This window comes from Phoxinus phoxinus (assembly GCF_949152265.1).
Source record: "Phoxinus phoxinus genome assembly, chromosome: 18".
Classification (NCBI taxonomy): Eukaryota; Metazoa; Chordata; class Actinopteri; order Cypriniformes; family Leuciscidae; genus Phoxinus; species Phoxinus phoxinus.
This window is the reverse complement of record NC_136893.1, coordinates 24245956-24260051: the sequence shown is the minus strand read 5'-3', so window position 1 is coordinate 24260051 and position 14096 is coordinate 24245956. Positions and strand designations below refer to the sequence as shown.

General features: G+C 39.8%; 1 protein-coding gene across 1 annotated transcript in view; it reads right to left on the bottom strand.

The window, feature by feature from the left end:
• The window catches only part of LOC306986033 (ankyrin repeat and SAM domain-containing protein 1A), a 112117-nt gene that overhangs the window by 23740 nt on the left and 74281 nt on the right, over positions 1-14096 (bottom strand). Inside the window, 3 exon segments of the mRNA XM_079588874.1 lie at positions 5058-5170; positions 8627-8696; positions 10918-10968. Coding sequence (XP_079445000.1) covers positions 5058-5170; positions 8627-8696; positions 10918-10968 — 234 coding nt within the window.

The following is a 14096-nucleotide window of genomic DNA, read 5'->3' as shown; positions in this document are numbered from 1 at the left end:
GCAAAACAGCAAAAACGTCTTTCTTGCAAAGGAACGATTCGAGCGCCGTCTTCTGTTCCTCTTTTAGATAAGTCGAACTCGTTCATTGTAGCGGCCAAAGCCGTTTCAAACAACTGGTGTTCATCCATAGCCATCTTCCAATGTTTACTAATGACTTCAACGTCGCAGTGCTGTCGTCATCTGTTTAGCTCGCCTCTGGCCCGCCTATATCAGATAACCCGATGTGATTGGTGCAGCTCGGCTACAAGGGCATAGTTAATGAGCATCATTACTCAATACCAGAGTGACTCGCTGAGCAAATTCAACATGTGGTCTCGCGAGGACTCTGGATTTCCAAAATAGTAAACAGCTTTATGGCACTTAAACTACCTTTCAAAATTTGGGGTTTGGTAAGATTTTTTGGTGGTTTTTATAAAGTGTCTTCTGCTCATCAAGGCTGCTTTCATTTGATAAAAAATACAATAAAAACTCTCATTCCGGCGTAAGAATCAAGGAACTGTGCGGCCGTAGCATGGGTGCAGCAGGCGTAATGATATGACGAAGCACTTGCCGTCAACAAACCAACGTGACAACCTGCTTGCACAGGGAGCGTGCCTTGTAGCATGGAGACATTTGTGAGAGACGATTTAGATGACATTTACTTTGTTGCTGATCCCGAACCGTATTTATTTGGAAACCTAATTTGCCGCCTAAAAACTACACAAACTTAGTCCCGGCCATGTTGGAAGTTACCGAGCTGGGGACTATTTTCAGGTGCTTCGTCATATCATTACGCCTGCTGCCCATGATACGGCCGCACAGTTCCTTGATTCTTACGCCGGAATGAGAGTAGTTCCTAGCCATATAGGCTAGGAAAATCGCAACTTTTCATTTTCCGTCGATCTTAGTACACGGTTTAACTACAGAAGAGTCAAGTTTTAAATAGGAAAAATATTGAAACTCGTTGGTCATTTTGAAAGAAATGCTACTGGACTCATCAGAATCAATGATCTATGCTAAGCTATGCTAAAAGTGGTACCGCCAGACCCGGAGTTCGGCTGAATGGAATCGAAAACAGTAAAACTCAACTGTTTAACTCTGGGGGAGTTGTAAAATGAGCCTATTTCCAAAAAAAGTGGAGTATCCCTTTAGCGTAACACATTAACAGTTATTCAGCTACACAATAGCATAAAGAACATATACCTGGGAGGCTGAATATGCTAAATTAACATTAGCCTGCAAGTCCAACAAGTTACCGGTAAGCAAGTTCACCAAGCTCCCGATCTCATTCCTCAACACTGAATACATTGAGTTCTTCCTCGGTGTCGCTTCTGAACAACTCCGCTAACTAGAGCGCCCTCTCGCGGCTGTAGATGGTAATGTTTTCTCTTGGTTCATCAGTATGAATTAATTTTGATATATAAGTCGCAAGACCAGCCAAACTATGAAAAAAAGTGCGAAAAAGTCCAATTCTACTGACTAAGGGGCTGTTTACACGACACCAGTTTCAACTAAAAATTTTAAACTTTTCATATGTTTTGGCCGTTTGTTTACACGACAACGCCGTTTTGGGTGCCTGAAAACTCAAAGTTTTGAAAACTGGTTTCAAAGTGCAAGTTTTGAAAACAATCTCCCTGTAAACAACAAAAACGCAAACCTCTGAAGACGATGACGTCATGCACATGTGTATTACGCGTTCAGTCTATAGTGTTCTAAAGGTCTGGCAGCAGAATACAGGGGTTTAGTCGTTTTCGGTGTCGCCTGTACGCGGAAAACTCAAAGGAAAAACTTTAAGGAAAAAAAATGCTTATTGTCGTGTAAAAGTACCCTGAATTATAAAATATATCTGATTATTTTTTTTCTTTTCTAGTTGCCCCTGTTCTCTTTTAAATATAGCGAGGAGAACTCTGGTAAACTAAGATGAAAGAGAAGAGAGAGGAAAGGAAATGCTAAAAAAAAAAGAAAAAAAAGTGTTTATCCATGTAAAAAAAAGCCCAAGCTTTCTGCACCAGTATTATCTTAGAGAGAACGGATCGTCAATCCTACAGTCTGCCATGAAACACAGAGTGTGAGCAGAGGAAGATGAAGTCTTCGTCTCCAAAAAGCACTGGGGAGACAAAGACGACGAGCAGCTTTACAGTGATGTTCAAAGCATTCTGCAGATATTAAACGCATCGAAGATGCTAAACCCGCTGAGCTGCTAAAACAGTCATGTGAAAATGCCTCTTTCCAATCAGCTCAGTGTTCAAAATGACCTTTCTGCAGTCTCAATGTATGGAGATGAAATTGAGCGTTTTCTTAAGAAGCTCAAAGTGTCTGGGCTACAGTATGATGAGGTACAGACCAGCATATAAACATATCCAAGCCGAATTCATTTCTTACCCGTCTCCACTGTGACATTCAGAGTTAAGCATGTAAGAGAGCACAGCTGTACGGTCCGGCTAAGATTTATTTATCCGGCATATATAAATCAGCACAAGTCCACAAATGCATTCAGGCAAGGCAATCTGAACACAGCAGAGACTGGCCTGCTGTATCGGTGTTATAGTGGACTTCAGCTGAACGCATTATGTGATTGTGTGACCGCATCACGCCACGCCACTGACTTTGAGCACAGCATTATGAGCTGGATGACTGAATAAAAAGAGCTGAAACTGCATATATGCTACCGTTCAAACGGTCTCTTGCTTACCACTGCGGCATTTATGTGATCAAAACAGTAAAAATACAGTGAAATATTACAAAATCTTTAAAATATTTGTTTCCTATTAGAATGTATTTTAAAATGTAATTTAATCCTGTGATGGCAGAAATCATGATGATTTGATGCTCAAGAAACATTTCTGATTATTATCAATGTTGTAAACAAGGTGTACTGAATAATATTTCTGTGGAAGCTGTGATACATTTTTTTTTTAAGATTCTTTGATGAAAGTAAAAAAAACAGCATGGTTTTGACTTTTGTAACATTGACTGAATTAAAAAAAATGTTTTAACTTGAGCAAAACAAACTTCTGAATGGTACCGTATGCTGAAAAGTATGACAGAAATGATACCAACTGTTTAATCGAAAATTATAAATGGTGAATTTTGTGAGAAATAATTATAATTGTTGGTAATGGTGTAACTTTTTTATTTATAATAAGTTGTATTTATTTTATTTAATGTTGGAAGTAAATGAGTGCATGCAATAGCAAATCGGGTATCAAAGTTGCTATAAAAATTATAATTATTAATGTATAACTGTGACTACCCTCGATTGGACATCAGTGTCATTAATGGCTAAATGAGAACATTAATGTAATTTAACCTCTTACTCAGATCTTTCTATCTACGCAACACCTAGCATAGCAGACCTAACAGAGATGGCCCAATGCATTGACACACACACACACACACACACACACACACACACACACACACACACACACACACACACACACACACACACACACACACACTAAAACCTTCATTACTTCTGCAATGAGGTGGCTCTCAGAGTAGAACAGAGGGCATCCAGGGGCCCGTCTCTGTTTTGATTTACAACACGCACATCGCCTCCCTCGGCCAGCTGAGGCTTTCAACCGCATCACCATCAATCCTCATTACCTCACATGGTAAAAACAACACAGCCCCTTATAAGGAGTCCGGCTTCTTTCATACAGCATCTTATGGGCTTCTCAATCTGGCGAAGAACATGTTTGTGGGCCGTGTCCCTATACATGAATCCTCAAAAACATGTGAATCGACAGCCAAAAAGAGAAGCGCTTTTTGTGTGTGTGACGAATTCCAACTATATTTATACACTTTCTGAAGAAACTGAGTGATAAAATGTTGTGTGATCTTGTTGCTAGCATGGTCTGGAATCACGATTTGGCTGTCTGAGACAAATTTTGGGAATCCTAAAATATTCCCTAGAAGAATATATATATTATTTTTGCTATATAAATAAGCGTTAAGTTTCAAGACAAGACCAAAATTAACGCAATAGATTGTTTTCGTTTGCTAACCACCTTTGCTAATCCCGCACTTAATGCGGTTCACAGTCATCGAACGCGTCACGGCTTGATGTAAAACGATGGGTCTTCTTGCGCGCGTCCATTTTTAACGAGTCTTGACTGTCGTTAAGTCTGACATTAAAGAAAACTGAGATCCTACAGAGTGACATAGATTACAGCGGGGATCATGTTCATTCGGTCTGACAAGCAACAATCGTAAATGACTATTAACAAACGTGCAGTGTCTGTGCGCCCAGATTTACAATAGTAATAGCTCACCTCAGTTTAAAAAAAATGCATGATTTGAGGTACAGTTCTTGGTGATGATAATTTAAGCCTTAGCAAACACCACTGAAAAGTACTCTTTATTAATTGGGCTGGTAGAAACCTATTTTCCAGAGGCTAGTGTTTTATAAACCTTATTGTCTACAGTCTGCAGTTATTAGACGTAACTGAGCTCTGCCTTCATAGAAATTCCACTTAGCATCCAATCTCGCAGCAATGTCCTAATTAGGTTGTTAATGATTGATCATTCAGGCCCTGGATAAAGACCGGGGCTTCCGCCTTGAATAAGTGCCTATTTTTGCTATAGCAAATCATGTTAAACCAAAGAACACTCACTGTTCATTTGACCTCCCAGTTTAAACCGAATGTGGACTGTCCCGCTGCTGTTACAGAAGTCTGCTTGGCTGCAAGTCCACTCGACTTCGAAACACTTATTTATTCAGGGTACAAGAAAAGCCTCTCTTTTTCTGAGTGTGTGCTTGAAGGTGATTACTCTGCAACATCAGAGTTACTAGCCTAGATCCATAACCACCAGACTATAAAAACTGTGATATAAAAATATATAAGCTCTTTGATGACAAGCATTTTGTAAAGATGTGAAGAAAAAATGGCAATCTGATCAGTAAAAAAGACAAGGCATAGAAAGACACCAATGGCAAATCCAAATGGCAAAGTAAAATGTAAACAGTTTAGACAATCATAACAGAGTACATTCACATACAGAAGTATTAAAGGCACAGTAGCGATAAAAGTGAGATGCTTTTACAAAATACAAACAAGGCATGTGTTACTCACCATGAACCGCAGGTCATCGAAGCCGTTGAGCAGAAGCTTGCTCTCATACTGTGGAAGGCCTATATGCTCCAACCAATCACCGACCGGCTGCTCAAGTAGCCTCCCGGATGCACCTGTGGACAGAGGAAGGCGCTTGAGCAGAGAGAAACCGTTGAGACGGTAGCATCGGCACTCGGAGGAAGAGACGTGGCACTGCCACATCATCCTCGGCCAGCAGTGCCGAGAGCACAAGCACCAAGAAGGCAGAGGCGACAGGATCCCGGCCGAGAGGTGTGGTCGCTCCCGCAGCAGGGGCGAACCACGCTTGCTAAGAATGAAGTTCGTGTTTCCGAATTTGGGATGAAGATGGGCCCAACGCTGAGGTTGATCACAGATTTAGACTCCACATTACCTTCCAATTTATATTTAAGAAGTTGTAACAAGTTGATATGAAATATGCACACAGAAAACAACTGGGGACCAAGACCAGCAATTATCGAAGTTTCCATTTGAGTCCAAAATCACTCTATGAATCAAAGGTTTGATTTCACAATCCAAACAGTGAGAGAAGACTGTGTGCATCCCTAGAAACATCATTGTGATAAAAAACAATTTCTTTAGAAACCCAGCAAAGCTAGTTTCTGAAAATGCGAGCTTGCAGATCCATCTTTGCACACGCTAATTGACTGAGCTGTTTAATGAGGAAGAGCACAGCAGGGGATCAGGAAAAACATCTCACAACTGTAAGTTGTAATTTCCCTCCTGGGGTGTCCACGTGGAGGTAGGTGCGCAAATAAACTTCCCACCTTTAACTAACACAAGCAGACGTGTTGTCCGTGCAACTCTAATTATGCCCAAGCAATGTCTACCAATCCCATGCCGAGTGACTCTTACTAATAACTCTCAAAACGTCACAATCTCCTAATCTCCTAAGAGTGACTAAAAATTGCTATGAGCCTGGAAACTCTTAACTTGTGAATACTGCGCTCTTCATCCTCATTCAAATTAACTTCTAATCCAATCTCTATGATAGTGGTACTTAAAAGTCAGGCAGGACTGCATGACTTGCATTGTACAAAGTCACTCTGTGGTTCTCAGGATCAAAGGTACATGAGATCAAGCACTGGTGTTTGGTAGGCAAACAGAAAAAAAGCTATCACAGCTCTTTGCTCCGATAAAACTCTTGATATCATCTTTGTTCTACAACAAATATGCCTGCCTATGATTAAATTTAGTTGCAGAAGAAGCTAACGGAAAAGAGGGCACCAAACACATGCCTCACTAATAAACCTAGACTTGAAGAAGTCGGTCTAATCAAAGAGGAATTAAAAGCAAAAGTGAACAGAAAACCAATGATCCAATGAGAACTAGTAACTGCCGGAGTTATTCAACTTAATCAGAGACTCCCAACCGCAAAAGTACAAGACTCGCTTTTCCAACACAACAAAGTCTTCGCAGAATCATAGAAGTCCAAACAGAGAAAGTGGGTGCACTTCCCACATCATCAGTCAATCCTCCGAGTATGTTGCAGACGTCTAGATATCCCTCTAGTTCCTCGAGACATCACGGCAGCTGCTCAATTAGAAATGCAAGGTCAGTGGGATGTTTGTCAACCCTGCTCCACAGAATGACGCTCAAACTTGACACACTTTGCAGGGCGAGCGGTGCAGACGAGTCTGGATGTTGTAAGAAATGCAGCAGTAATCCCTTCGGCACAGAAGGTGCGGTCTCCTTGTTCAACCGGACACTGTCAATTCTGCTCTGCAACACTCCTGCTCCGTCTCCTCCTTTCTTTCCCTCACTCCTGCTCTCCCCTCCCTCTCCCTGCCTCCTCCCCTCCCTGCCTCGCTCGCTCGCTCTTCCCCTCAAAGAAACTGCGGGCCTGCTGTCCATTGTCTAATATAAGGACTCATCAAACCTTTGTCCCATCCATTGACCTGACCAAGACCATTCCTCTTTTGGCAGTGTAGTCGACTATGGTAACAATATGAGAGGCATTGATTCAAAAGACAAAGAAAGGAACAAGGTGTAATGATAAATAGTGCTTACACAGAAAGCAAAGCACAAACACAGAGGCATATGCAGAGCTCTAGCCTGGAGGGTGTAGATCTGCGTTTATTGCCAAGCTGCAGGGCAGTTCTTCTTCTAATTCCCCTGACACTCATGCATGTTAATATTTTAGTAACTTTATCCACATAGACAGAAACAAAATGAAACAATCTGCCAACAATTCTGGTGCAGGAGTTTGTAAATGAAATATGGTATTCTTGATGTGACAGGTGCCTTTATTAGGCTTGATATTAGGAAAGGTGGGCCAAGTCAAAGTCAAAGAAGTTCACTTTAGTAAAAAAGTATTGCTACCATCTAAAAATGGTACAAGTGAACCAAGATTGTTCTGGGAGGTACCTAGGTTGTGGCTTTCTAGACTAGTCAAAAGAGCCCACTCACTATGATATTCTGGTCCCTAGATTTATTTGTCCATTTTATTGCTTATCCAAAAATCTGAAGTTTGATTTCATAAAAATGTAATAGCACAACTCAATAAGCTGCATGATTTGAGGTATCAAACAGTGCAGGACAAGCAACACTTTAAAGTCTTACGGTTATGGGTTTGTTCAAATTCATATCGTCAAGGGCGCAAAAGTAATAAATGCTGGCTTTAGTAAGCAAAATTAAAAACCAGGAATCATGTCCAAGTAGGATGCCCGCAGGAAACAGGAAATGAGGTCAGTGCCAGTGCCATGTGACAAAAGGACAGTGGAAGGACTGGTCCTCTAGCTAGTTATATGGCTAGTTATATAGCACTTATATGGGCCAATGAACCCAGTTGGAATACAAAGGCCCCTTGCAGAGACACAAACCACTTGAAACGGTGTCTACAGGCTTTAAGATAAACTGATGTGAGGACGGTGATTTATTCAAGGCTTAAACTTAAGAACAGAATCTTCCCCGTCCGTTTTTGCAGGAGTTGCCAAACCGTGATAACAGGAGCGAGTGGTACAGCAAGCGTGACAGTCTCTCTGGTCTCGATTGCTGTAGTTTGGTTAATTCCAGAGGAAGGTCAATAAACTGCCTCCATACAGAACAAGGTCATGCATCACACCAAGGCTGAATCGTCAAGCATCTCAGCGTCCATTGATTTAACTCTCAAGTGTCCCCTCGTCCTTCAACGGCACACTGGGATTTCTCATTCTCCATTTAAAGGGCCAGCTAACCCCATATCCTTTATTCACTAAAGTAACTCTTCTGGACTTGGCCTTTGTCCTCCTCTTGCCCATCAAGAGGTTATTGGGTTTCATTGCTGGTCTGCTCAGTCGGGTCTCATTTCATAGGGGAGCTGATGCAAAGGCAGATCCTCATTCAAACATACAATCCTCAAAGACACTGGATGCTCAGTTACCATCAGGAGACCAAACCACCAGCTAACTTTGGCTACAGTGAGTAGTGATTGAAAAAAGAAAAAAACATCTCCCCTCTCAATTAAATACAATAAATTAGCATCACGTGAGAAACTCTCGCGCCTTTCAGCTGAATAATGAAACAGGACAGCAGTGTTTAGACACAGTTGAAAGGGTAACGGCATCACATACCTGTGGCGGAGCAATCCTGGTCTTTGGAGAAGTCAATGCCGGCACCAATCAAAGTCATGATCTTCTCAATCTGCAAGAGAGAAAAAAAAACACAATGAGACAACCACATGAAGACACTAGCCATAGCGCAATTTGGAAAAAAACAGCTGTAATTTATGTTAAAACTTTGCATTAATGATTTCCCAGCAGAGCAGATGAAGCGGTAAACAGCGACCATTGCGACTGAGAAAAACACCATCTATCATCCCAAGGTTATAAAGATCATGCACAAGGCAAATAAGAAGTGTCTTAATGTTGGGACAGAGAAATATCTGGTCACACCAGCCCTGACCAATAGAGTCACAAGTGAACTGAGGGCATGTCACTCACCCCCGGTTACACATGGAAGACAATCCACAGTTCAAATACTCAAGAAAGTAAACACAAGACATTCAGGTAAACTCAAAAACATGCAGGAGAACAACATGTCATTTCATATATTCACCATCATCAATCACAAGTCCAACTTCTTAAATGTCTGAGTAGAAGAAACCGTCTGAGGGTAAAAGTAGTTCTGTCTTGTATTTGATTATATCAATGTTTAGTTAAGTAGGATGTTTCTAGAAGTTGGTAAAGTCAAGCGACATGTAAGCGACTCTTCTCTTGGACGTCATTGGAATCGGCATTCATTGATCATGACGTCCACACCCTTCAGTGATTGACAGAATGGTGCAGTAACTGAAAAACACTGATTACATCAGCATAGTCTGATCGTCATTTCAATAGGATAAATCATTCAATCGTGAAAAGAATTCAAATCACTTCAAAAACAGGCCGTATCCGAGTCAGAGCTTTAGCGGTTTATGAATCTACTGATGTGTGGAAGCAGCTCATAATTATTCAGTACAGCGGTGGAGTTAAGTAATAAAAAGACAACAGAGGAGGAGGTGACGAGGCTTTTACAAATGACGCACAAATTATTTTGATTGTCTGTGCGACTGATATTAAACACTGGCAGAATTGGGAAAACAAATAAATAATAGGAGTTAGTAAAAGAAAAGTGACAGCAAAGCTGCCGAGCAATAGCTTATCAAAAGTAGTGAGGTCAACAAGAGAGCAGTAGACTGAGAAAGGGAGAGAGAGAGCTTGAATCCTGCCACCGCTGCCAGGAAAAGCTGGCCCATGGAGGTCTGCGAGAAGACAAGGTTTCCAAACGTCTTGTGACAGTCACACATTTAAAGGAATAGATAAAAAAAAATACATTAAAGTTCAGTCCTGATTCACTCATCCTCAAGTTGTTCCAAACCTATATGACTTTCTCGTGTGGAAAAACAAATGAAGATAGTTTGAAGAATTGTAATGCTGCTCTCTTACATGCATGAAAGCATTATGTGCAATTGAAATTTTGACTTCAAACTTTGGTCTCTTTCTCATGCAAAACTATTAGGCCTATATTACCTCCAACGAATCACATTAGCAACTTTTTTTATATCGTTCTTTTTGTCGTGCATTTGCATTAATTTAATTAAAAGAACAGCATGAACATTCTGAAAAATATCTCCTTTTGTGTTACATAGAAGAAAAAGACATTGGTATGGAACATCAGTGCTATTTTAGTATTATTTATATAATATTCATTAAGATTATGAATTAGTTTATAGTTCTTATATTTTGAGTCTTAAAGTATTTTTTTATGCGGTTTTGTCATTTTTATTATTATTTTTTATTTCTAATTGCTTTTATTTATTTGTATTATCTTATTTCAGCTAGTTGCCAAGTCAACATTTATAATAAATGTATTTTTAAATCAAATTTTTGTATTTTATTTCAGCATAAATTAAATAATTTTAGTTAATGAATATCCCAAAAACGATCTTCTTCTAGAGCATATTTAAACAAATGTTGCTAACCACACAGTTTTGGTGATCATTGACTTACACCATATTATGCTTAAAAATATATAATGGAAGTCAATGGGAAAATTAAAATGAACTGCTACAAAATATGCTCTTTAAATGTTCCACAGAAGAAAGTAAGTCACACAAGTTTGGGAACAACATGAGGGTGAGTAAATGATGACAGAATATTCATTTTTGGGTGAACTATCCCTTTAACTTTAACAACACTGGAACATCATGAGGAGGAGTAAAGAATCATTCATTTACAAAATAAGAACACCTCCATTTAACTTTTCTACATCCATCAAGAAAGCTTGGTTGTGCACGAGTGTCGTAGCGCTTGCGAGCAGCAGTGAAGAGCAGAGGGACAGAAGAGGTGCACAGGAAGACAGAGGGACGTGTGGAGGATCTTACTCTGTGGGACGGCCGACGTCTCCATGGAATAGAGAGAGAATGCCTCTGTCTCTGCAGGGAGAAAACCAACTTGTGTTCAAATGCTATTTTGGGAGAACAGTGTTTGAGTCTTGACAATGGCACAATTGAGGAACCCTTGATGGGATTTAAATATAAACGTGACATCCAGGTGGGTTTGTCACCTCAGAGGCCATGTTTCCAGAAATAAACCCTTTTGAATGACACACAAACACTCGAATGGCTGTCAAAAAACAAACAAACTGAACAGTCTGGGAATGAGGAAAAGGGGAATGCTTTGATCCCGAAGATAACGCCAGTTTGGCTCCTTCACCAACAGGGGAGTACGTTTGATTTAAAGATAAGCTGTTTGAAGTTTTCTCATTCCAGTCTCATCCAGAATCCATCAGGAGGAAGACGAGTCATCAGTTATGTCTGACATCCCTCCGTCCCACAGCGGTTTTCTCATTTTCAATAGACCGCGCATCTGTTAGAGCGCTCACAGCGCATGAATGGCAGATTGTACAGCTATTCACTTTTCTTTTACACATTTTCACAATGTTATAGCAAGTGGTCAATGCATATGACTTTGTCAATGATTGCAGATGTAATGTTAGTATAAATGGCAAGGGATTGTGGGTATTGCGCATTATTCTCTCTCTCTCTCTCTAGAAAAACTATGCACTATTAAAGATGTCCTTGATTTAAGTACTGTGTAATGATAACTAAGAACATATACTTACTATAGGGTTTAGGATTAGGGTTAGTTACAAGTAATTATGCATAATTTATATGTATTACTATATTAACTGCATGAAACGTGTAACAAGGACACTGTAAATGAAGTGTTACCGAAACGATATAACTTATTTGACTTAAAAATGCAACGTCTCTCATATTTTCTGTACATCAGTATTCTTCAATATGATCAGTGTGTCTGCTGACCTTATCACACAATTGGAAAATAAATTACGATGAATAATGAACTGATGTCTGTGTCAATATTTCACTGCAGACAAATGCACAAGTATAGTTAAACAGAGCAAACATTACAAGAACACTTGCGTAACTGGGCGAATCTCACGAAGCCTGTCAAGAAATAGATTTTGCATTAAGAAAATGACCAATATTAGGACCATTAAGTTGTATGACATTTACCCCTGGTTTCACAGACGAGGCTTAAGCTAGTCCCGGACTAAAATGCATGTTTGAGATGTTTTAACTGAAAGTATCTTGCACTGAAATACATTAAAATATATCAGTGCCATTGTTTTGTCTCAAGATGCACATTTATAAAAGCTACTTAAATGTCCTACTTTAACTAAGGCCTGACCCTGGCTTAATCTAAGCCCTGTCTGTGAAACCAGACCTTAGACATATTTACCCATAAAATCTCATCTGATGTTTGTTGAAGGGTCTCATTTATGTTTCACCAAACAGAAATCATAATAAAAGCCGTGATCAAGGAAACAAAATAAGCTAAATAATAACGTTACTGTACATAGAGCCATCTAGAGGCAATTCGATACCAGGCCAAGTGTGATATATGTTTATAAAAAAAAAAAAATAAAAAAAAATCTCCCTCTTAAAGTTTAGCTTTGGAAAACAAACCTGAGCTTATTGAGCTTCCTCAAGCATCTCGGACTGCCATTATATCTGAGTCTCTAACTAGAGCTGAGATCTCCAGAGGACGACTCTACAGGCTCACAGGTTCAAACTCAGTCCAGACGAACAGCGCTGCATGCAAATAAGCAAACGCGTGCTATAATCACACACACATTATGCACGGCTCAATTAATGAACCAAACTGAGAAATATTGCATGCAAAGGAAATAAATGAGTGAATAAATGCTAAATAATTAAATGTTTTCTGCATCAGCAAGAGAGCTTGCATCATACAGTACACTGCATGTGTTTGCAAAACACACACACACACACACCTAAAAACAACAATGTCAGCTTTAAAGAATATAACAATAGCAGCGCATTGTAAAAGAAAACTTCTGTGGGACAATGCGAATGAGGAAAAAGTTTAAATCTGCAAAATTCTGTGCAATGGGATCAAACATGCTCAATCATACCATAACAATTTGGTAAAATATTTGATAAACATGCAAATAACAGGTGGGAAAGTGTAGAACTTGTGAATGACGGCTGTTTAAATTCTACAGAAATCTGCAAATATGGCACTAAAATATTAATAAATTCTAGCTCTGACTGGTAACCAGATTTAAGCAACAGACCCAAACCAATAGTTAATATTATTATTATTGTAGTAGTAACCCGGAAGACTAATTCACCACTGGTTCCTTCGAGACTTTCCTATGGGGATTTATAATGGGGTTTTTCAATTACTGAGTCAAATAAAGCCTGTGGTAAACATAACTGAGTTAGTCTTCCGGGTTCTGACGTCAAACCTAAAGCAATCTATTGATAGGGATAGAAGAAATTACAGGAAATTATGGAATAAAGATGGGGGAATATGCAGAATGATATAATACAAGCCAGATTCAAACCATTTTGCCCATATGAGCAACATGACTCAACACTAGACCATGAGATATGCTCAAATTTATTTTATAAAAAAAGCTATTGAGAGAGTTCAAAAGAAAAAAAACTTTTGGGCCCTATCTTGCACCCAGCGCAAATGACTTTGTACACCGACGCATGTATCATTCCTATTTTGCACCCGACGCACAGCGGACTTTTCCCTCCACAGACGCACGTCGGTAAATTAGGGAATGAACTTGCGCTAATTACTGCTAATTGCAGTAATGACGTATCAAACCTGTTTGATCAATAGTGGCAAGACACATCGGTATATAAGGACATCTGACAAAGTGGGTTGTCCGTCAAGAACCAGGAAACAAAATTCTGAAGACTGCGAAATCATCTTTACCATCATGCAAGTCATCATTGGTGCGCTGGCAAATCCACCGTTATAATAGCAATCTGGCATGGAACAAGCGCGTCTGCTCTTAAAGGGAATGTGAGAGGACGCTCTGATTGGTTTATTTCACGTTACGCCCAAACCACACCTATGAGAAATGAAGCTACTTCAGACCAACACATTTTAGATTCGCGTCGGGCGCAAGAGTCATTTATCCCGCCGGTATAATAGCAACAGCGCTATCACCGAGATCCGCCCACAAAATTACTTGCGTTTCAGAAGATCGTTAAAA